The 21154-nt window shown below is 39.2% G+C and overlaps 1 protein-coding gene across 1 annotated transcript; it reads right to left on the bottom strand.

Annotated features, from left to right (window-relative positions):
• Window positions 1-383: 383 nt before the first annotated feature.
• clcf1 (cardiotrophin-like cytokine factor 1) lies at window positions 384-19764 on the bottom strand. The gene is made up of 3 exons (XM_032555410.1): window positions 19311-19764; window positions 6202-6354; window positions 384-3972 (listed from the first exon to the last, which is right to left on the bottom strand). The coding sequence occupies exons 2-3, from the start codon at window positions 6328-6330 to the stop codon at window positions 3481-3483; spliced, it is 621 nt and encodes a 206-aa protein (XP_032411301.1). The 5' UTR covers window positions 6331-6354; window positions 19311-19764; the 3' UTR covers window positions 384-3480.
• Between the last annotated feature and the right edge of the window lie 1390 nt (window positions 19765-21154).

The raw sequence follows: 21154 nt of genomic DNA, 5'->3' as shown, positions 1-21154 counted from the left end.
CAAGACAGCCGGGTTGTTGGACGGATTAGGAAAGGTGTGTTTGTACCTGTCCTTATGTGCTCTGTCACGAGTATGGCCAATAGTTGTTTTTTTTTTTTTGTTTTTGGAAGTCGGGGGAAGACGAGCCTCGTGAGATAGTTGGACGAGAAAGGAAAGTAAAATAGGAGGTGGGATGGTGCAAGCTAGGAGAAGGGAAGGGAAAGATGAAAAGAAAAAGGTCGTAAATTTTCGCAAGGACAGACGAATAAAACCTCTGCTAACCCCCCCACCCTTCCTTTTTCAACCACAAATGGGAACTAAGCTTTGTTTTTCAGAAAACGCCCAGACCTCAGAGTCCAGTTCTCTCATTTACTGCATCCCAAATGACCAATGACACCACGCTGTGTACAAAACCTAGTATTTATTCTCTCTCAAGTTACAATACAGTATTATCACACAGGGAAAAATAAATAAACATTTTTTGTTCAATAAATAATGGCAATATGATCCATAACCTTTGGCCATAACAGCACACATTTCAAACACATGACGACAAATTTATTCTGAAAACAAAATGTTTTAACTTGCTTGGAGGGAAAGCTGACTGGTTTGAGTTTAGGAATGTGAAGCCAACTTACAGCTTTACTTCAACATTTTGAAAAGTGAATATCAGAGTGGTGAGCATGTCTTGAACTTGCTGTCATAACACCTGGCACAAGCATGTGTCTTAAGTGATCCAGTCTGAAGGCTAGTTGAAGGCATAAGGCATTGGGTTCACTGATTTACTTCAGTTTTTCTTTCCAGCATATGGCTTAAATACTCCAGCTGTTAAACTCAGACGTGCCACGGGGCAAAATGAAGGACAAGTTATATGAAACCCTTTATTTGTCTACACTTAAGCAATATCGCTACACTACTATGCAGTTAAAAATAAGCCAATTTAAGATATGTTTGATTAATAATATTTGCGTGTATTGATTGGGCGCATTGCTCTAAACATTTAACCACTTTAGTTGTTTTTTAGAAAGGGAGGTTATGTAAGATGCATGTTTATTTGTAAGGATAGGAAGTTGAATGGTGGATTCATATTTATATTGAGTTTTCTTGTAATCTGTTTTTTAACTTTCCCCTTGAATAAACAAAACTTTTTGACAAGCTTTGTTTATTTAAGTTTCTTGACAGCTATCACTGCTTGCAGTTTCCCTAAGTAGGATCTAGTTAACACAATTTCACAAATTTTGCAGACTAGAGGAATGTGTCAGCTTTGGTGTGTTAACACTTTGTTTACAAATAGCTACAGATGCAATGACATATGCATATAGAAGCTTAACAGAAAGGAGAAAGCTAGATATACACTCCGTGTAGCTAATCAATTCAGTTAGCAAGTTCTGGTCCTGTAATGTATACACTTAGCTAAAATATAGATATTACAGTTTTTGATTTTAGTGTGTTTGTGTACATGTAGCATTTAAAAAACCACATGCCAAATAAAACATTTGAAAGAGATTTTTGTTGTTTTTTTCATTAATGAATAGGCTAACAGAAGGAAATCAAAATCTTATTGAGTTTTCTGAAAATCTGGATTTAACTACTTATAAAAAAGTGCTAAGATGTAGTTTAACAAAGCTGATATGATGAAATTGTTTCATTTGAAATTTGGGGAAAATGTTTTTTTTAGAACAAAAAAAAGAAGTTAATTTTATCAAAGCACAAACAAATATAATCTGAAAAAAACAAAAACAAAAAGGTCTGAACTTGTCTCTTAATATTAACCACTGTAGAAGTTAGCTACAGTGGTTAAATAGTCACTGGTTTCCCAATTAGGTTGGCCAAAAAAGAACTGCATTTATTTTATTTTTGATAAGATAAAAGTTATTGTAAGGGAAAGTGCCTCCACTAACTTAAAATATGATGCAGCAGGACTGCAAAAATGATTTAAGTTTTTATTTTTAGCCTCTAAAATTACACAGATTATAAAAAGTGGTGATATCTGAGTAGATTAAAGCTTACGTTGTGAGCACCAAATCTAAAACAGAGGCAAAAATTGTGTTTCGCCGCTTCAGCTTGGACTGTATGTGTGGCTCTGTTGTGCGATTACGGTAAACTACAATTTCCTCAATAATTACTCAGCAATAACCTTCTGCTGGTTAGTATATGTGATCACTCCCTGACTCATGCCTTCTCTCTGCCTCAATCGTTCCTTTGGCCATTTTTCCTCCTCCTCTTGTCTTTTGCCCATTCATATTTTTTTCCTTCTTCCTTTAGAGAAAGTGAATATTTGCTGATTCACACATGTGAGGTCACTGAATCAGCTTGTGCACAATGACTGCACTGTCTGTCTCGCTGCCGGTCACCAGGCCAGGCTGCGTTGCGTGTCTGTGTTGTTCAAGCCAAACCACCTACAGTGGTTTTTCTGTTGATCTATGAGCTGTGAAGTCCGGTAACTCAGACCCAGTCTCAGTGAGTTTATCTCAATAACCTCCAATGTGCGGTCAGAACAGTCTTGTCATGGCTTTGTGTGCTTTATGTTCCAGTAGCAGGAATGGTGACCAACCAAAAAAGTCCTTTATCCACTGGTTCCAGTACGGGATGAATGGATGTGTTCAGTATAGATGTGGTAATGTGCTTAGAGAGATCTTGGTTGCTTCCTCTCAGACTTTGTGAAAACAATAGATTTCCGTCCTTGCTGTACTTTTATGAGTCTTTGTCTCCTTGTCTGGGCCTCCTAAACGTCTCAGCCTCGGAGTCTCTTCTTGAGACGGTTGAAGTCCTTGGCCGATCTCCACAACCAGCTCTGCAGCTCTCGCAGGATCCAGAAGCCCTCCACCTTCCTTGCGAAATCGTTCATCGTTGGCCGAGCTGACAGGAGTGACGAGGAGGTAGGAGGGGGAGGAGGACGAAGAGGAGAGCAGTGGACTCAGAGGAGGAGAGAGAAGGGAGGTGCCCCTCTGTAGAGAAAGAGGGACAGGCTGGGGGAGCAAGGTGTGCTCCTCACCCACTCCAAACTGGTACAGGAGCGAGAGAGTGGAGAGAGGAGGTGGGAGGGTGGGGTAGAGAAGAGAGCGAGGACGCCGTTGGTGCTGCTGGAAGGAGAAAGAAGAGGCCGAGTCCATATCTGTGTCCTTTTCTCCCTTTAAAACAAATCTGCTGTTTGTTTCTAAAATAAATCCGTCATCTCTGAGGGCGTCTCGGTGAGCTGAGTTCAGACTGAAGCTGTACTGGTTGTTCGTTTCCTGATGGTTTATGGTTTCTCCAGAGCCCAGATACGACACTTCAACTCTGATTTTAGTCTCCCTGTTCTTTTCAACCTCATTCTCTTCTATACTCAACAATCTTCTCCTTCTGCCCCAGTTGTCCACCTCTTCCTTCAGCTCCTGCACCTCCTCTTGCTCTTCCCTCTCCTCTCTTCTCACTCGTTCTCCTCTTCCCTTCTCCCTCTGTCCACCACTCTGCCCCACAGCAGTGTTTGCCTCCGATTTCTTCCCCGTTCTCCCTCTTCTTCTATCCATCTGGTCGCCGTCTTCCCTCTCTCTGACCATCTTTATCCGACTTCTTCTCTGGCTGCCACGCTGACTGGACTCTGTTCTTGACCCATCTCTGGATCGGTACAGGCTCTGGCTCATGAGCGGAGCAGGCCGGTTGCTCCCAGTGCCCCTCTGCGGGAACTGCAGCTCGCCAGCTGCAGCTTGAGGGGGGGACGAGTAACCGAAGGGAGTTCATCAGTGCAGAAATGGAGCCGAGAAGTCCATCCAGACCGGTGCAGAAGTGCAGCAGGGATGTTTTGAGGGATGGGCAGAGAGTGGAGCGGGCCAGCTCTCTGACAGCAGCCAGCAGGATAGAGTAGGCCCTCTGGTTCTGTGCGAGTCGGGCTTGGTTCTCCAGGCCGTGCCACAGCTCCAGTCGGGTGGCGGCACTCGGCAGAGTCAGAGCCGTGCTGTTGGGCCGAGGAGGAGAGAAGTCTTTCTCATTGAACGGCGGGCCCAGATATGTCAGCTGGAGGAAAAGCAGAAAGAAAGAGATGATTAAAATATAAAGAAGACTATTGCAAACAGGGCTGCCTTCACATTTAATCAATACATACAAACTGGAAATACACTAAGACAAGCAGAACAGCAGATTAAACAAAGCGACGAGTGACGGTGACTTTGCAGTTTGACTTTGTTTTCTTTCCCAACAAAGTTACAAAACAGCTGGGTTAACCACAGTGTTTTGAATGAAAATCTGCCAGATTTGGATTAACAGAGCTCTGCTGACACATTCCCATATCTCAGCAAATTAATTAGAAAAATAAGGCTTCGTGAGGCAGGCTAGCAAAAACCTTTGGAGCATAAAAAAACATCATTTGAACACTTTGAACTGTTTTTTCTTTGCTTGAAAGTCAATGAAATCCTTCAAGAACTAGGCTGCTGTGGGAATATTCTCAAAACTCAGGAATAATAAAAAGAAAAGCAGCAGGTCAGCTGAGAAAAGGGGAAAATAATAAACCAAAATGGATTTTCTGTCTAATAAAAACAATGTCCTATTTGATTTTTGCCAAATCAGTGCTACTGCCAGGTCAAACAAAAGGAGAAGATTAATAGTTGATAAGTGACATAAATCAACAATAAAAATTTTTTTTTAAGTCTTCTGGATTTCAAGTAAAGCTAGAAGTGTCAAAATAATTTGATTTATCTGACTTACTTCAGTTTAAGCAAGAGGAAAGGATAAATGAAAAACAAATGTTTGGCTAAAACAAACTAACTTTTCTTAACAGTTTCTTTTCTGTCTCTCTCATCCCTGGAGAAGAGTCAAAGAACTGCATATAATTCTTTAAATTTAGGATCTCAGCACCCTAATACAATTATTTTAAACAAATGTTTGTTTTCAGGTTTAAAATTTAAAAAAAATATTAGCATATCTTCAGAAGGAAAACAATCCTCCAACATACCCAACAGTGAGCATAAGGAGCTTTTCCAAATATTCAGTCATTGTTTCCCAAATATCTCCTGGTCTCACCTAATCACATTCTTCCAGTTAAAGTTCTGGTAGAGTTTAGCAAACTTATATTTTCCTGTTTGTGATGTAGGACAGGAAAGAAAAGTCTTTTTACTGACAAAATCACTCCGAAATGGTTTTTTAAATAGCGCTGAATGGTTGTTATGGAGACTGAAGTTATATATTGACCCTTTGCAACTACGTCACTTAATCATTCGAGGCGCCATGACTGACGTCGGAAGTGAGGGACGGGAGTATTTTACAGAGCAACTAAAATTGTTTTCCCAAGTTGTTTTTGTCAGTTTATTCATAGCTTCTACTTGTTCGAGTCGAGCTAATTTGTCTGTGAACGTAACACACCTGATTAGGGAACCATAGACGGTCCTGTTAGACGAGATGCTAACCAGTTTGTTTGTTTGTTTGTTTTCATACATGCTAGGCTACATGACGGTGCGGCATTGTTTCCATGGTTACTAATGGTTAGACGCATACCTTCCCCATAATGCGATATTTGATTTCTGATCATACTTACTTATAAAGTTTAGGAACGTTAATCTTCTGACCTTGTAAAAAGTGTTCCCTGAAAATCCGCGATCACGCTGAGGGCTAAGCAGTTATTACTACTGACAGAGCTGATCCATCACCGCCATATCTTTCCTCATTCAAAGTTATAAAATAACACGTTTGGTTTTCATCCTTGTCTTTCCCTGCAGCCGACCGCGCAGCACCCTGTGACCATTTTTACTGCTAAATCAATTTATTTTTTGACAAGCTTTACAGGAGCGCACAGGTTGTTTTGACGTCCGTCATGGCGGAGTGGGCGGGGTTTCGACGAGAGTGACGTCACGTGCAAACGGTCAGTTTGACATTAGGTGAGTATCTTCTGTCTTGTAGCCACTCTATAACTTGTAAAGATCTGCATATGTTTTACTTGAATGTCATGTTTGTTTTTCCCATTTTGTAGAGAAAGGAGAAATAGACCTTTGTGTCACATCATATTTATACCTCAGGTAAACAAGAATCATTAATTAATTAATTGGCCTACTAATTAAAGGTTTCTGGACAGTCTGATCCACATTCAGAGGAAAGCGTACATTTTAGTAATCCTTTAGGCACATTTATTTTGTGGTTACCTACCAGTAAGAGTGACTTTGTTAAATAAAAACAATTACATTTCAAGTTTCATGAAAAATTTGTATCTTAGTGTGTAACCATTTTGTATGAAAATAATCTCAAAGAATTACTCACATATACGTCTTTGATTTCCTTGAGCTGGTACTCCAGGTATTTGGTCAGCTCGTATGTGCTTTCGATCGAACTTCTCTCGCTGGCCAGGTTGTGGGAAGGATCCACGGCCGTTGCCACGGCAGCAGCCATCAGCACCGGCCAGCAGCTGACTGACTGTGGGGGGAAATCAAAAGAAAAAGGCTGATTAAAACTCCGGCAATTAGAGATGCTTCTATAATGACGTGCATGTCTTAGGTGTCCAAATGTTAGCACGCACAGCAGAGTTATTTGTTTTAAAAACAAAGAGGCAGAATTTATTTCAGCTATTATTTTCTCACATGTTTTGAGATTATTTATATTGGAAACCGAGTTTTGTAATACATCTAATGACTAAATGGACAGAAATAACATTCAGCAGCGGTTTCCAGACTTCACCATAACCCTGTTTGTTGGAATTGTAAAAAATATTCAGGTTTATTTCATTGCCTGTGTGGCGACGACTTTAACCCGGTTGCACCCTGCCGGGGTCAGAGTTATCCGACACTGCCAATGAAACCTTTTCCGTTTCCAATCTCGTTTTAGAGGTCTCTGGCTGCTGGAGGTTTATTCTGGCTTTAAATAAAACCTTGCTTAATAGCTCTAGACAGTAAAACAAATGTCTCCTATGTTCAGGGTTCACACAAAAGCTCACGTATGTTCATTCCTGACCAAAATTCCCCAAAAACAAAGACATGTGGCTTTCTTTACCATCACAAACTATTAAGGTGTTTGCATCGGTTTGTCGTCTTGTCTTGTTTAGGTTTTAGCTTGTTTGTATAGCTGCTTTAGGTTACATGTGAGTGTTTGCTAGAATGTTTGCTAGAATGTTTGCAGACGACATCATATACGTGGATTAGCATTACATTGCTGTGATTGTATACAGTGATGTTATGTGTGTTTGAGGAAAAGAGAGACGACGGGGCGATCAGAGGAAGTGGGAGGTAGCAACACTGAAACCTTTCAGAGCCCAAATCTCTGGTTTCAAACAGAGAAAATTGGAGCTGAAAGCTTGATTGTTCGACAGTACGGTACTACATGTACGTCCGTCTCCTGTTTTTTTGTTGCACTCTTTGGATGCTTTCACCTTTTTCCCCGCTAAATTTCTCCAAACACAACACTTTTTCCTCCTCCTGCACTCCGTCATCCTTTCCCATCCTCTTGGCGCTCCCTTTCATCCTGTCGTTGCCCAGACAGAAAGTCGTGATTCATTCTCCTAAAACATGCTGCTGTTCATTAGGTGTGAAAAGTGCATTGCACAATATTTCTCTCTGGCGCTCAGTCAGCCTCCATCCAGCTCAGACACACCTCAGTCGGCCCTCCTGTTGCCCCACCAATTCAATCCCTTTCTCCTTTTAAATTAGTCACAGTGTACTTAAGCCTTCCTCTCTTTTCCTCCAGAGTTTCTCCTCTGTCTCCTTTCTGCCTCAGGTTAGAAAAAAAGAAAAAACAGCAACCAATTAACCCTGATTAGCTCTCCTGCTCCCTCCCTTTTGTTCCTGTCATCCTCCACGATGGACCCCACAAGAAGAACGAGAGACCTAAAGTGAAATCGCTCTGACATATTTCAAAACATTTAGCTTTAACACGCTGTTGGGCCCGATGAATGGAGAAATGACCTTAAACAGCCAACGCGTTTTCCCTGTGACTCAGCCGTATCGGTGCCCACTCCCAAACAGGGTTGGGTAGAAACTCACTGTTCTTATGTATGCTATACTACTCAACGGACAAAAATGTACAGCCCTTTGTACAAACCTTTCCACTGTAGCGCTGTTTGTATGTTTAGGGTTGTTGTCCTGCTGGAAGGTGAAACTCCACCGCTGTCTAAAGTTTTCTGTCTTTCCATTCACTCTGAACGCTGTCGCTATTGAACAAAACCATTCCCACAGCATGATGTTTCCACCAAAATATTTCACGGCTCGCTTCTTTACAAAATAGTCAGTTAGGTGGAAAGCTGTTTTCGAGATTTGGCATATATGTAGGCCACACATGAATTTGTATCAATCCACTGTAGCTCAGGCTTTATGCTTAGGATCATCGTCCTGCTGGAAGGCTTTTGCAGCCTCTTACAGTTCTTTTTATCCTGTTTTAGCTCCTTTCATCTTCCATCAGCTCTGATCAGCTCTTCTTACCCCCATAAAGAAATGCTGACGTTCCCACCATCATGAGCCAAAGTGGGGATGTGGAACAAAATTCAGTTTTGGTCTCATCTTAGTAGAAAACTGTCTTTAAAGGAGATTGGGAGGAGTAGGGTGTGTGTGGAGTCGTGCAAAATCTACTTTTTTGCTCTTTGTATCATGCTATGTTGACTCAAAATCAAATTTCTTTTAAGTTGTTTTTATTGTGCCTAGAAAACACATAATACCCTCCTTCAGCGTCTTCTGATAAACTGCCAAATATACTTCTTTCAGCAACAGCCTTGGGCCAAATTTGTGAACTGCATAACTAATAGACGTCTTGTCAACATGATCTCCAACCTGAGCTTTGGATCTGTAGCTCCTACAGAGTTACCAACCCTCTCTTGGCTTCTTCCCAGTTTGATGTTGTTCTTGTCCAGCCTGTGGGTATGCAGTTCTTCTGAACTCCCTACATGTTCAGATGGATGAATAATGCTGCTAACATTAACCCTGTGAGACTTCCCTGGTATGGATGGTTATCATAAACGTGCCTTAAGCATTTTTACAACTTTCTTCCTGACGTGTTTGTTGTGTTTCTTGGTCTTCTTGATGCTCTTTCTTGACTAATATTCTCTAATAAACAAAACAGAACAGCTGGATTCATATTGAGATTTAACAACACAAAGGTAGATTCTTTTTGTAGATTATTTTGCACTGGATTTCCTTTAGAAGTAATAGAGTAAAGTGGGAATACCACAATTTCCATCTTTTTAAATTGTTGAAAACCATTTTTCACTAATTTTACAGTTCTAAACCACTTTCTGATCTCTTAAATAAAATTCTAGTAGTAAAATACATTTAAGTCTGTAACAATATAAAAAGGACTATGGATACTTTTGCAAGGCTCTGCATTTAAAAAAGAAAACACCTTTTTCGTTTAATATGCTACAAACAGAGCTGGGAAAATAATTAGAAAGTGAACAAATTGGGAGCATAAATCCTCTTGTTACAAATTGCGATAATAAAGACTAAGTCACTGTGATGACACATATTTCCCAAGATATCTCAACCCACCCAGCAGGCTAAACCTCACTTCAAAACATATTTGCCAAATGAACTTTCCTGGCAGATTGAATGACAGATTGGGAAGTTGGCAGTTTCAAATTAAATCAAGATTAGAAACGCCTGTCACTGTGCTGACATGGACAAAACCTGAACAAACAACTCCCTAACTGCTCGTCTCAAGGCAATGTAGCTGCTAATGTTTCCGCTACCTGCTAACCTTCAGTTGTTGATAGCATTAAAAAAAAAAATCCTCCCCCAGACTATTATCTAAATTACTGAGGTCTAGCCAAGAAGCGGCTCCCGCATGTTCCCACACAGACACACACCTCGAAATCAGTCAACCAGGCCAGCATCTGCCAACAAAACCTCCTCCGTTCTCCCTAACTGCAAAAGCCTCATCACCTGTCAGATGCAATGCGCATCTTTCAGCTGCACATTAGCAGCTCCTGGTGCCGCAGAGCATCCTGAATTACCCCCCAGAACTCACCACAACACCAGTGACTCAGTAAACAGCCCTAGAGGTAAGTAGGTTGCATTAAAAAGGGTATAAACAGGTAGCAAAGAAAATGAGTCCCGGGGAGAGGAAGGAATAGCACTCCTGGTAAAAATAAGCCCAAACTACTGCTAGCGGCTTCCCTTTGTCTGCCACCACATGCTCAGGAGATGATTGCCAGACGTGAAAGGCTCTTGTTGTTTTGATTGAGCTCTGACATGTATGAAGGCAACCTTTGCTGCAGCTGAAAACAATCTCTCTTTGTACGAGTAAACTGAGATAATTCAGACTCCAAGCTGTTTTGTTGTTATATAATATTAGATTGAGTAACTACAGTACAGTCGGCATATCGGCTGACTTCAAGGAGAGCCCTGCGGGTTCGAGGCCGACTCCGTGTACCTGGCAGTGGAAGCACACTCCACGGGGCAGGGATGAAACCAGAACATTCTCAGTGGGAGGATTGCATTACAGCAACACCGGGGTTCCCTCCAATGGCTGACCATGACCCGCATCTGTGCATCCTACAGCAGATGCACATACATATCTGAGCTGCACACACACACACACACCCACACACACACCCACACATGGGAGCACTGTTATTCACAGCACATCATATTTTTGTCTTTGGTTGATTCTCTGTTGTAATGTCAGATGTGGCACTCTGGAATCTGGCTGCCATCTGCAGAGCAGACCAAAAAAGCGGAACATGCACAGCTTCTGAGCCCCAAATAGGTTTAAATTAAACACCACCAGAGGGTCAGAGGTCAGAGTTGAAGTTTAGGGCATAAGGATAAGTTTTGGGGCAAAAAGATCCTTGTAAGGGCGGGATACTTTACAACCCAGACGGTGTTTTGGTAAACCAATGACCTGGTGTTTGTGGATGTTGTACCACTTCCATCTGAGAGCGCTGGTATGTCATCTTTCACAACATGCACCACCATTTGAGGTTTCAAACAAGCACTTAAAGAGAATTTGGTACGGTGGGAAAACCATGCGCAAGTAAATGTAACCGGTCTGCTCCAGGAAAAAGTGGCTGCCAAAAAAGGTTGCCCTCCATCACTCTAACCACTTGAAAGAGCTCCCAAGCAGAGAGAAAACATAATGTACGTGCACAGAAGATGTTGTTAATCAGGCTGAAATTTATGTTTATTGTTTCCCATGTGACATTGATTAGGAAGGCTAAAGTAGATTGTCATGATCTGGGTATAAATTTGGAGACTGGATTTAACCGTAAACGAGCCCAAGCTGTGTTTTCCAGACTTAAATTTGCTACATGCTTTGATTCTGTTGCTGCAGAGGAGCTGCAGCGGAGAACAAAACCAGGTAATATCAGTTACAGTGAAACCAGATATTTACATACACTAAAAAGACACATAACCTTCTTTCTCACTGTCTGACATCAAGTCAGACTAAACATTTTGGTTTAGGTCAAACAGGATTAGCAAAATTATTTAGATTTCCTAAATGCCAAGATATGAACAAGGTATTAGAGATTTACATGCACTAAGATTACTATTAATTAAAATAATTGTTGATAGGTTAATTCACAATATTTGAGTTAAATCAAGGCACACATGTGGATGTTTATTAGAAAAACACCTCAAACATACAGCTTCTATGAGTGACTTTAAATGCATTCTCAGGATGTAATAATTTTGCAAGTCCAATCCCATCTGTGAAGTAGAGTGGTGGCTGCATTATGTTGTGGGCTGTTTTGCTGCAGAATTAACTGGTGAATTTCACAAATTAAATGGCATCATGAGGAAAGGGAATCCAAAATGTTTGACCCAAGTTACACAGATTAAAAGACAATTTTAACCAACATTAAGAAAATTCATGTAACGTTCTGAATTTAAATACATTTTAAAAAATCTATAGTTCTCTGATTATTCGGCTATTTAACAAACAAAATTTTAAAAATAGGTAACTATCTGACCTACAACAGGAAAAGTAGAGTCTGATTTAATGTCTTAAAGTAAAAAGAAAGTCTTTTTATAAGTTGTACTAAAAAAATATCCACTCTGCAAAGTTCCCATTCAACTCACTAATAAAAACTAATAAATTCACTTATGGTGCATTACTTTTAATGTGCTTCCACCCACTCACACTCGACAGGAGAAATGTAAAACTCCATAAAATGTTCTCATGACAGACTGAAATCATATTACAGTGAAAAAAAAAACACCCTAACTTTAAATTTCAGCCTGTAAGAGATTTGAAGTCAGACACATAAGAAATATTTAACAGTCTGAGGGAAGCAATGCGTTTTTGGGAAGATGTTTAATTTTACTTTGAATCTGTGGAAATTGCGAATAAATAAGTAATTGAACTAAGTAATCAAATATTTTGTATATAGATTTATTAAAGTAACTATTGAGCCACATAAATCATTAAATGTTTTAGTGAAGACAGAAAATAAATTCAAACAAGAGCAATCATTATTTTTGACTATATCTAAAAAAAAAAATGCTAGAAAATAAAAGAATCATAGTAAAATGAAACATGGCTAAAAAATGCAACCGATCCATATTATAGAGGTGAAAAAGACTCATAGAAATGTCAGCGTCAAACACACACCAACAAAAAGATTAAGCAATGGAAACACGATTAGGAGCAGTAGTGTTTTAAAAGCTGGGATTGTGTTGAATCTACAGTTGCACAACCTGCTTGCTGAAAACCTGCTGTAAAACATATTTTGCACTAACGGCATGAGCCAAAAATGTGATGAAAGGACAAATAATAATAATTTATTATAACAGTAAATGAGGAAAATCCAAATGAATCCCTTTTCTACTGTTTAAACACTTGACCTGACAAAACAAAGATCCAAGTCAGATTGAAATGTTCAGACTATAAAATATTACTCCTACTGTGGAGATCACGAATGCCTTTCTCTGCTCCTTTACAGCCCTGCAGTATTATCCTTTCATGTCTGCGTAACAGCTTGTTTTCATTCATATCTTAAGTTTAATATACAATTGACCAAAGTTTTATCAGTCCTCTTTACTCAGCATCTTATTCAAAATAAGTTAAGACGATATCAAGTATAAACCTACTGCCTGAAAAGATTAGCTGCTATAACATTAATATTAACTCTATTTAATGTTTATTGACTTTAGTTCAGCAAGCGTCTTAATAAAAAAAACCTCAGCCCACATGGCAACAGCGAGACTAAAAAAGTGTGAGTAACGATGGAAATCACAAAGAAAGGAGACAAAACTGCAGTAAAATAAATCTAAACCACAGCGAAAATCGGCATAATTTTATTCAGAACCGTATCAAACCATCTGCACAGCAAAGCCATGGTCACAACTTCCACCCTCAGAGACAATTAACCCCAGAAATTGTGTTTCTAAGCTACAGACGCAAATTAGCTCCAGCTTATTTTTGTACTAAAAGTACTTTTTTGTAGGCCCAATAAATAAAAACATGGGTTATTTACAAACATATCAGCGTCCATTGCACTACTTTTTTTTTATAACATGCTTCTGTTCTGCATGTTAGACTTAATATTCTGCTAAATAAGACAGTTTAACTCGTCGATGAGTGGTAGAAATGAGGAAAATGTTAGTTAAAATATTTGGCATTTTCCACCCATGGGTCTTTGATAGTCATCTTTAACTGATGTACATACTGCGCAAACTGCCTGAGTCATTCATCCCACGTTCACCTCATATTTAGCCTGCAAGGAGTTTGACTTTTCTCATGCCTGCATGAGTCATAGGTCAGAGTTAAGTGCCTTAGCAAACAAACCAAAACATTGGAAAATCATCAGTAGGTCTGAAAATTACGATTGAAAATGAGTGAAAAGCAGCCAACGTTCGTGGGAGAAAAATACTGGTGAAGATAAACCGATTACAATCTGCTTCAAACTAAAATATTTTTTAAAATCGATGGAAATTTAGCATTTAAATTCTTATACAAAAAGGAAGCTTATTATGTTCTACCACATGTGTTTGCTAAATATTTCAGTGCACACATAAAAATGTTTTTTATGTCTTTTTTCTTTATATAAAACACCCATCCTCTACCCTGATTTGCATAATTACTGTCATGCGGCTAACGTGGCAGCTGGAGGCTCCTTCTGCCTCTGGGAACAACTCATGACAGCCAAACTTAGTCAAGCTGCTTCATTTTCCACATATCTGTTAATAGATTACAGTCATTTTATAACTTGGTGATTTTTTTTTCGTCTATCACATCACTTTCCTGAATGCTGAACAATAAGAGGCAAAGAGACGGATGAGGACACTGATGTGAGGGGACAGAGGCACAGGCGAAAAGGACAGACACATGTGGGCTTGGGGTCATTGTTGTGTGTCTGTGTACAGTTAAAGGCCAGATTTATGTGCAGCCTGTCCTCAATCAAGCGTGTACATTCCTGTGCTAACTCAACACACACACACAAGCATCCAAAGTGTGCACTGTGCCGCAAATCCATGTATCCAAAGGCATCGCTGCACCTAAAACGCATCTAAAAATGGACATACAAGCACTAATCCATGTACTTTTCCCTTCTCTTCTCTCTGGAGATTTCTTTGTCGGCGTTTGCTCATAAAACCCCTAACAATGGAGACACTCAGAAACATCAGTGACCCAAAACAAGCGCAACAGAAAACAGTCCAATAAAAGAGATCCTATAAAAATTATGTTTATTCCCAGAAACTCCATTTCTTAGTGTCGTAAATGCCACATCCTCTGCTTTGTTTCTTCTCTCGCCTTGTTGTCTCTCCTGCTTCACCTTATAAGCTAATCTTTTTTTTTTTTTTTTTTTTAAATCTGAACATTCCTGTTGCTTCATTTTTTTATTGCTGTGTTTGGTTTCAATTTCATTGTCGCCTCATTCGTCTCAGTCTTTTCTCCAAATCCGCCTTAGACATCAGACTCTCCTCCTCTTCCCCTGCTTAGACCCCCTTGTTTTGTAAGTGGCCTCTCCAAATTTTCTACATCAATGTCAATAATTCCACTCTTCTAGGTTTTGGGTCCAATTTACTTAAATATATTAGATTAATTAATTGGCCAATGGAAGTTACTGTAAAGTGTGAGTGTGTGTATGGCTCTGTTGGACAAGAAACCTGAGCTGTGCTGTCTTTGGGTTTCAAATGTTATTTTCTTTTGCTAATGAAAATCTACAAAGTGTTGCATGCATTTGCATTTAACCATCCTTTACTTTGATGGCCCAAAATAAAATCTAGTGCAAGCAGTTGTCTGCAAAAGGCAGCAATTATCACACAATATCTGATATATCAGGATCTTTAACAGATCTGACTGTTTCACTTTTTGTCCTGAGATCTCTATCACAAATTTCAACATGAACAAAGTAAGGCAAAATTGTAATGTGGGACAAAAGTGATGAATGCTAAACCAAATAACTTTATGTCGCTATGACACTTGGCGGTAGCAACATCATGTTCTGTAGAAGCTTTTCCAGCAGGACAATAACCCTGAGCATACACCCAAACTTTTAAAAACACATAACTTTCCTTCCAACTCACATCTTTTCTTTTGTATTGGTCTAACAAAAAAAAATAATAATAATTAAAATTCACCCACGTTTGTGGTCGCAACACAACAAAATGAGAAAACCTTCAAGGAACATAAAAACTTCTCTAAGGCGCCCTACCTGCTGCTTATGTTTTTTGAAATTTGCAGCTTCTTGGAGGTTTTGGGTGCCAAAACTAAAAGCCACAAGTTGCATTCTTGGAAGTTCTCTGTTTCAAAATGTGTTTATAACAGAAATAGTTTCCTTATGATGCTCTGTCTGCCTTTTTTTTTCTACTTGTAGATGTTGTTTTGTTAGCTCTGTTTACACCAAGATTATAATTCATCTACTCTCAAAACAGCTTTACATGTCAGCAATTGAAAAAAAATAGTAATTTTACAATATTTACTGTTTTCATCAAAAAGTGCAAGCTAACAAACTTGGTTTTCTTGCACAAAAATAAAGTCAGTTTAACACTAAATAAAACTCATTCCAAAAACAAGAACTTAAGATTGACTTTAAATTGTTTCATTTTCTTCATTAGATTCCACGTTAGCATTTATTTTCCCAGGTAAAAGTTTTCCCAAAAATACAAATACATTATTAAAAATTAAATACCAAGTGCTGAGACGTTATTCTCCATTGGTTTTTGCTGCTGCACACCTGCAGTCAAACTGCATGACATTTAATCAGTACTGTTTCAGATGACGTTCGTGTTTTGAAGCTTCAGTGAGTCTGGATCAAACATGTGAATTGTGAAGGATTGCAATGTGGTTCTTTAAAACGCTGGACAGTAGAAACCTAAACTGAACTGCTGCTAAGTGAAATAGTTCTTCTGATACGAGTTGCTATTGGATTTTAAAGCTACCAGCTGCGCTTCTCGGTAAAATGAAGCCAGCTCATTTTGAAACAAAGCAGAGGATGTGGCATTTACGACACCATCTTTAAAACAACATTTCATGTTTTCCATTTATTTTGCTCTCAGTCGTAAACCAATAATTACTCCAGATCAAATCTACCCTGCAAAAGAAAAGAAGTTTCCATGAACACATTCTCCCGGTGTCATCACAAAAGACATGTTCAGAGTTCCTTTGAGCACATTTATATTTTCCCCCCTTTTTTTTTTATTTACTTTTTTAATCTAATCCTTTCTTCAAGTGGGTTTACTTGTAATCTGTACAACTGCGGCAAAACTTTTGAGAAGTACATATAAGGACGCTGCCTGGGTTTGTCAAATATTTGGAAAATATAAAACATGGAATTCACTTGACTTGAGTGAAAGTTAGAAGGGAGTTTATTAACTCCTGTTGATCATCTCGATTCTTGTACCTGTTGTACACGAAGCAGATTTTCTCTACAGCCTTGTATTTTGTGAAATCCTGCAGTGGGAATCCATACTTCAGTAAACAGGTGTGATTTTATAACAAATATGTTTTTAGGAGAAAAACATAGAGAGCCAAATTTACAGCTATTGGGGGGCCTCTGGGCTGGAGCCAGTTTCAGTCCCCTATCTACAAATTATTAAAAATTTTTGTCCTACAATACTGCACCGTGATAGGTAGGCTTGCACATCAGCTGGTAAGAATTGATGCATGGTTTGTTTAACATGTCCCCTGGCAGATCTTCATGAAATGTTTGTAAAATAAGCATTCATAAAAAAATAACTAGATAAATCTTTGCTTCCCCAACACGCTGGGCCCTGGGCTGCTGCCCTTGTACCCGTAACTTTGTGTTATTTTGGACAGGTTGTTGAGATTATTCTGAGAAACAGTTCAGTTCAGTCTCTAAACCTTTGTGGACTAAGTTGAAATGCAGAGTAAAACCTTTAGGGATTTGGACTCGCGGAGAAAACAAGGAACATATTGTCTGCTGTATCATTGTCAGGCTGAATTTTACACTTCTGTGTGCTAAGTGTGATTTATTTTAGTTTTTTCTCTCAGTTGTGTTTTTATGTTCAGAACCTTACGCTCAAAATGTACCAGCTGGAGAATAAAAGAACTAACTGTGTATGATTTAAGAAAACATTTTAATTGGTATTGTGATGGGAACTTTTCAGGTTTTGGGGAGGAAAGGACATGTTAGAGTCTGGTAGGATAGAGGGGGAGGAGGGAGAGGAAAAGGTGGAGGGGAGGGAGAGTTTTCTGAAGCGAGGGGCCATGTTAATTTGGGAAAAATGTAAACAGCATGTGTAACTGTTCAAAGCGTGACCGACTCATTTTATATCAGCCCCCCTCCCCTCGCCTCCCCTCCCCTCTGGGTGCTCCTAACTTCTGTCAATCTGCACTGCATTAACCCCTCTGCAGCCAGTTTCCCCTCTCCTTTTATCTGTTTCTCCTTCCTGTCCTTCACACACACACACACACACACACACACACACACCCACACACAAACGTAACCTCTTCGCCACAAACCTTCCTGACTTCTTGTATGCACCGTGAAGAATTGGCTTGAGCGAATCAGAAGATGTGAAGGAGTTCAGTTTATCCTCCCTTTTTTTCCACATCTCCCTCTGTCTCTCCTGCTTCCTTTGTTTCCTCTGATTGGAGCTCCCTGATCCAAGACACACTAAAGGTTTTATCTGAAACACACCGAGTCTAATGCAAGCCTCCATGCAGTTTTTTTTTTTTTTTGTCTTTTGACAGTGTGAGAGTGTGTTCTGCAGCATCAGGCAGGAAAGGAGCTGTGTGGAGTCAGATACGGTTGAACCTGGAGAGATTAATGCTCTGAGAGTCAAAGGCAATGTCTTATTGTGTATTTATTTGCTCTGCGTGTCAAGGGAAGCAGCTTAGCTTTATATTTATTATCCTTTAAAAGTTCTACTGAATTTGCTGATAGTTTAATATTCTCCACTTTCTGGCCACCCAGACTGGTCAAAGGATGAAGGTAGAAAAGAGAAAATGATTTTCCCACAGATTCTCCTTCTGTCTTTCTTTCATTTTCATTTTTTTTTTTAACATTTCCCTTCCTTTCATAGACGAGGAGAAGCAGCCAGGCCACTCATCCCAAGAGGAAACACTATGTGTGTGTGCGGGGGCGTGTGGGGGTGTGGGTGTGTGTGTCCTCCCACACCCTGACTAAAGTGAATCATGTACTTTCTCATATCAGTGACAGTTAACTAGACAGGGGGATCTGGCTGCTCTGACCCCCTTCAACCTTGTCACACATTCAGCTTTTAACTTTTGCTTTTTTCTCTGTCATTTTACGCTCACAATTTTCACCCCGAACACATTTTTTTCATTTGTAATGAATTTGTTCAGTATTTGATTGAATTTTTGTTCTGTATCAGGTTTTGGCAGTGGTGCCACCTGTCTACACTTGACATTGATTATTTTATTTTAACACTTAATAAGTTGATATTTATTTAAGACGGATGAGTGCATGAGTATTTATTTCTAAATCAAGTGTGCTACTCCCCAACTTTAGTACTTCACACTCATCTAGCCATCTCTTTTTATGAATTATTTATTTGTGTTATTTTTTGCATTGTTCAATCATAGTTTACTATATAAAATAAAGGTCTGTAAATAATTCCAATATAACAGACTTAGGTTAGAAAATAGAGCTGCTGTTGTATTCGTAGCCAGTGAATTTTGTGGTGGCGTTAAATTGAACAAACATGCTCTATCAAATCATCTTGTGTTTTTAAGATTTGTTTTCATTTGACCAACATTTTAAGTCCTTTCATTGCAACATGAATAAACAAAGTCTTTAGATTCTGCTATGACTTTTGGTTTTGATGTGCCCCCCCAACCCATGGCCACCCCTTGACAGTATTTACCGGAGACGCACCTGCATTTAAGGCCAATTTGCAAGTCATTAATTTTTTGGGGGGGAGGACGTGGGAGGGGATAAATAAGTCAAACATTTTTGAAGAGTTCAACTGACATCACAGTTGCTTTTACAGCTTATAAAAATCAAATGCTAATGGTCTTACCTCTACAAAAGCTGCTCATCATCTCCAGCTCTGTTTATTCCGTTGTTGAGGGTGAAAAAAAAAATTCTAAGAAATTTTCTTGACGTCTTGGCTCAACTTTCTGAGAGGGGGAGAAAAAAAAAACCGGAGATAAGTCAACAGGTGATGTCCTCCCTCCGTCTTTAGATGCGTGTTTTCCTGAAATAAAAAAAATCAACACGTCATATGATGAATCTAACGCAGGGCTTTCTCGCTGACTTGTGTGGTCCGTGTGACAGACTGCATGACGGCGGAGCCTTTTTGTAGCCTTTTCCTCCTCCTCTTTTTCTCCCATTCCTGCCCTCCTTTTCCATCCTTGTCTCCTCTTCTTCCCTCGTTATCCTCTCCCTCCTCCCTCCTCCCTCCTCGGTGATTCACCGGGGTTGACGCACCGCTTGACAGAGCCGCTCAACCACCGGACTTGTCACAACTCATTCCTGCCTCTCATCCGCTCGTCATCCCGGCGAACACAACCTGCCTGCGGTCGTTTGATCTTTTAATCCGCGGCGCTTTAATAAGGAGACGAGTCCGCCTGGATCAGCTGACCGCGGGCCAGGAGGAACCGGCCGGGCAAACCCGACAGCGCAGGAAGCAAGTCATTACTGCAATGCCCTCGCTAAATTATATGTAGTCGTTCTCGTGTGGATTTCATTTCACCAAAAATTTTGAGGCAAATGCCATTTATTTATTTATTTATTTATTTATTTATTTATTTATTTATTTATTTATTTATGTATTTATTCATAATGGTGGCAATAAAAATGGTTTTAAAATGCACAGTGGGTGAAGTCGTGTTACAACAAAACAACTGAAATTACTATAAAGTAAATTCGTCTACTTTTTAAAGTTGATAAGAGATTAGCTATTAAGTTAATAAATGTTCAAACTCTCATTGAGATATTTACCCTTCAATTTTAAATTCAAATTTAAATTAATAAAAACCTATGAACGGTGTCGACAAGTGTTTCATCCCTCTTCTTCTTTCTCGTTTTCTTTCTTTCTTCCTTTATTATTATTATTATTATTATTATTATTATTATTATTATTATTATTATTATTATTATTATTATTATCATTTTAATCACCATGGTGAATTTGGTTTTGCTGTTGTCTCAAAAATCCCACATTAGAATCCCTTTAGTCTCCTCTGTGCTTTTTCTCCGGCTTGTCTGCGTATTATTTCCACACTCTAAAATAAGTGTTTTCTTGTTTTTTTTAAATCCAAATTACCTAAACATGTTAGGTTAATTAACGTGCTAGTGTAAATTATCGTTAGGTGTGAGTTTATGTGTTGTCAGAGGTCTATTGATTACTTGGGATTACAACACCAAACAAACCTCGTGCAGTGACGTGGCAGCCAAATAGCCGTTTCGTTTAAGAAAAAGCAAATCAACAATGAAAAGCTACGAGGATCTTAACATGTAGAGAATAAAGCTGTAAAAGATATTTAAAAAACCCATAAATAAATAAAAATGCATACTTAAATCATTCCCGCAGCTCTTAAACATATTAGGCTATTGTTTTTTTATTATTTTTTTAATAGCCATTTCATTCCCGTTTAGAGAATTATATCCGCCTATATATTTGCGCGTTCATGCAAATAATCCCCACAGACTTTTTTTTTTTGTAAAAATCCTCCTTAGTCAAGCCGAGATCCAAAAATCCGTTAAAGTCAAGCGGTGAATGAGTTTGAATAAAGTGGCCTACTTATTTGAGCTGACAGTCGAGATCCTCAGGGCTGGATTATTCGGAGCAAAGAGGAGACCTGGGACTCAATTCTTGTTTTTTATGGAACAGGAGATTTATTTGGGAGAGCGCAGCACTGA

This window comes from Xiphophorus hellerii, chromosome 23, assembly GCF_003331165.1.
Source record: "Xiphophorus hellerii strain 12219 chromosome 23, Xiphophorus_hellerii-4.1, whole genome shotgun sequence".
Lineage (NCBI taxonomy): Eukaryota > Metazoa > Chordata > Actinopteri > Cyprinodontiformes > Poeciliidae > Xiphophorus > Xiphophorus hellerii.
The sequence above is the reverse complement of the archived record's forward strand: the minus strand, read 5'-3'. Positions and strand labels throughout refer to the sequence as shown.

Excerpts from the sequence above, each read along its gene's own strand:
- clcf1 (XM_032555410.1), bottom strand. The coding sequence starts at position 6,330 with ATGGCTGCTGCCGTGGCAACGGCCGTGGATCCTTCCCACAACCTGGCC. Across the intron at positions 3,973-6,201 it reads AGGAAATCAAAGACGTATAT|CTGACATATCTGGGCCCGCC; the intron begins GTGAGTAATTCT and ends CTTTTCCTCCAG.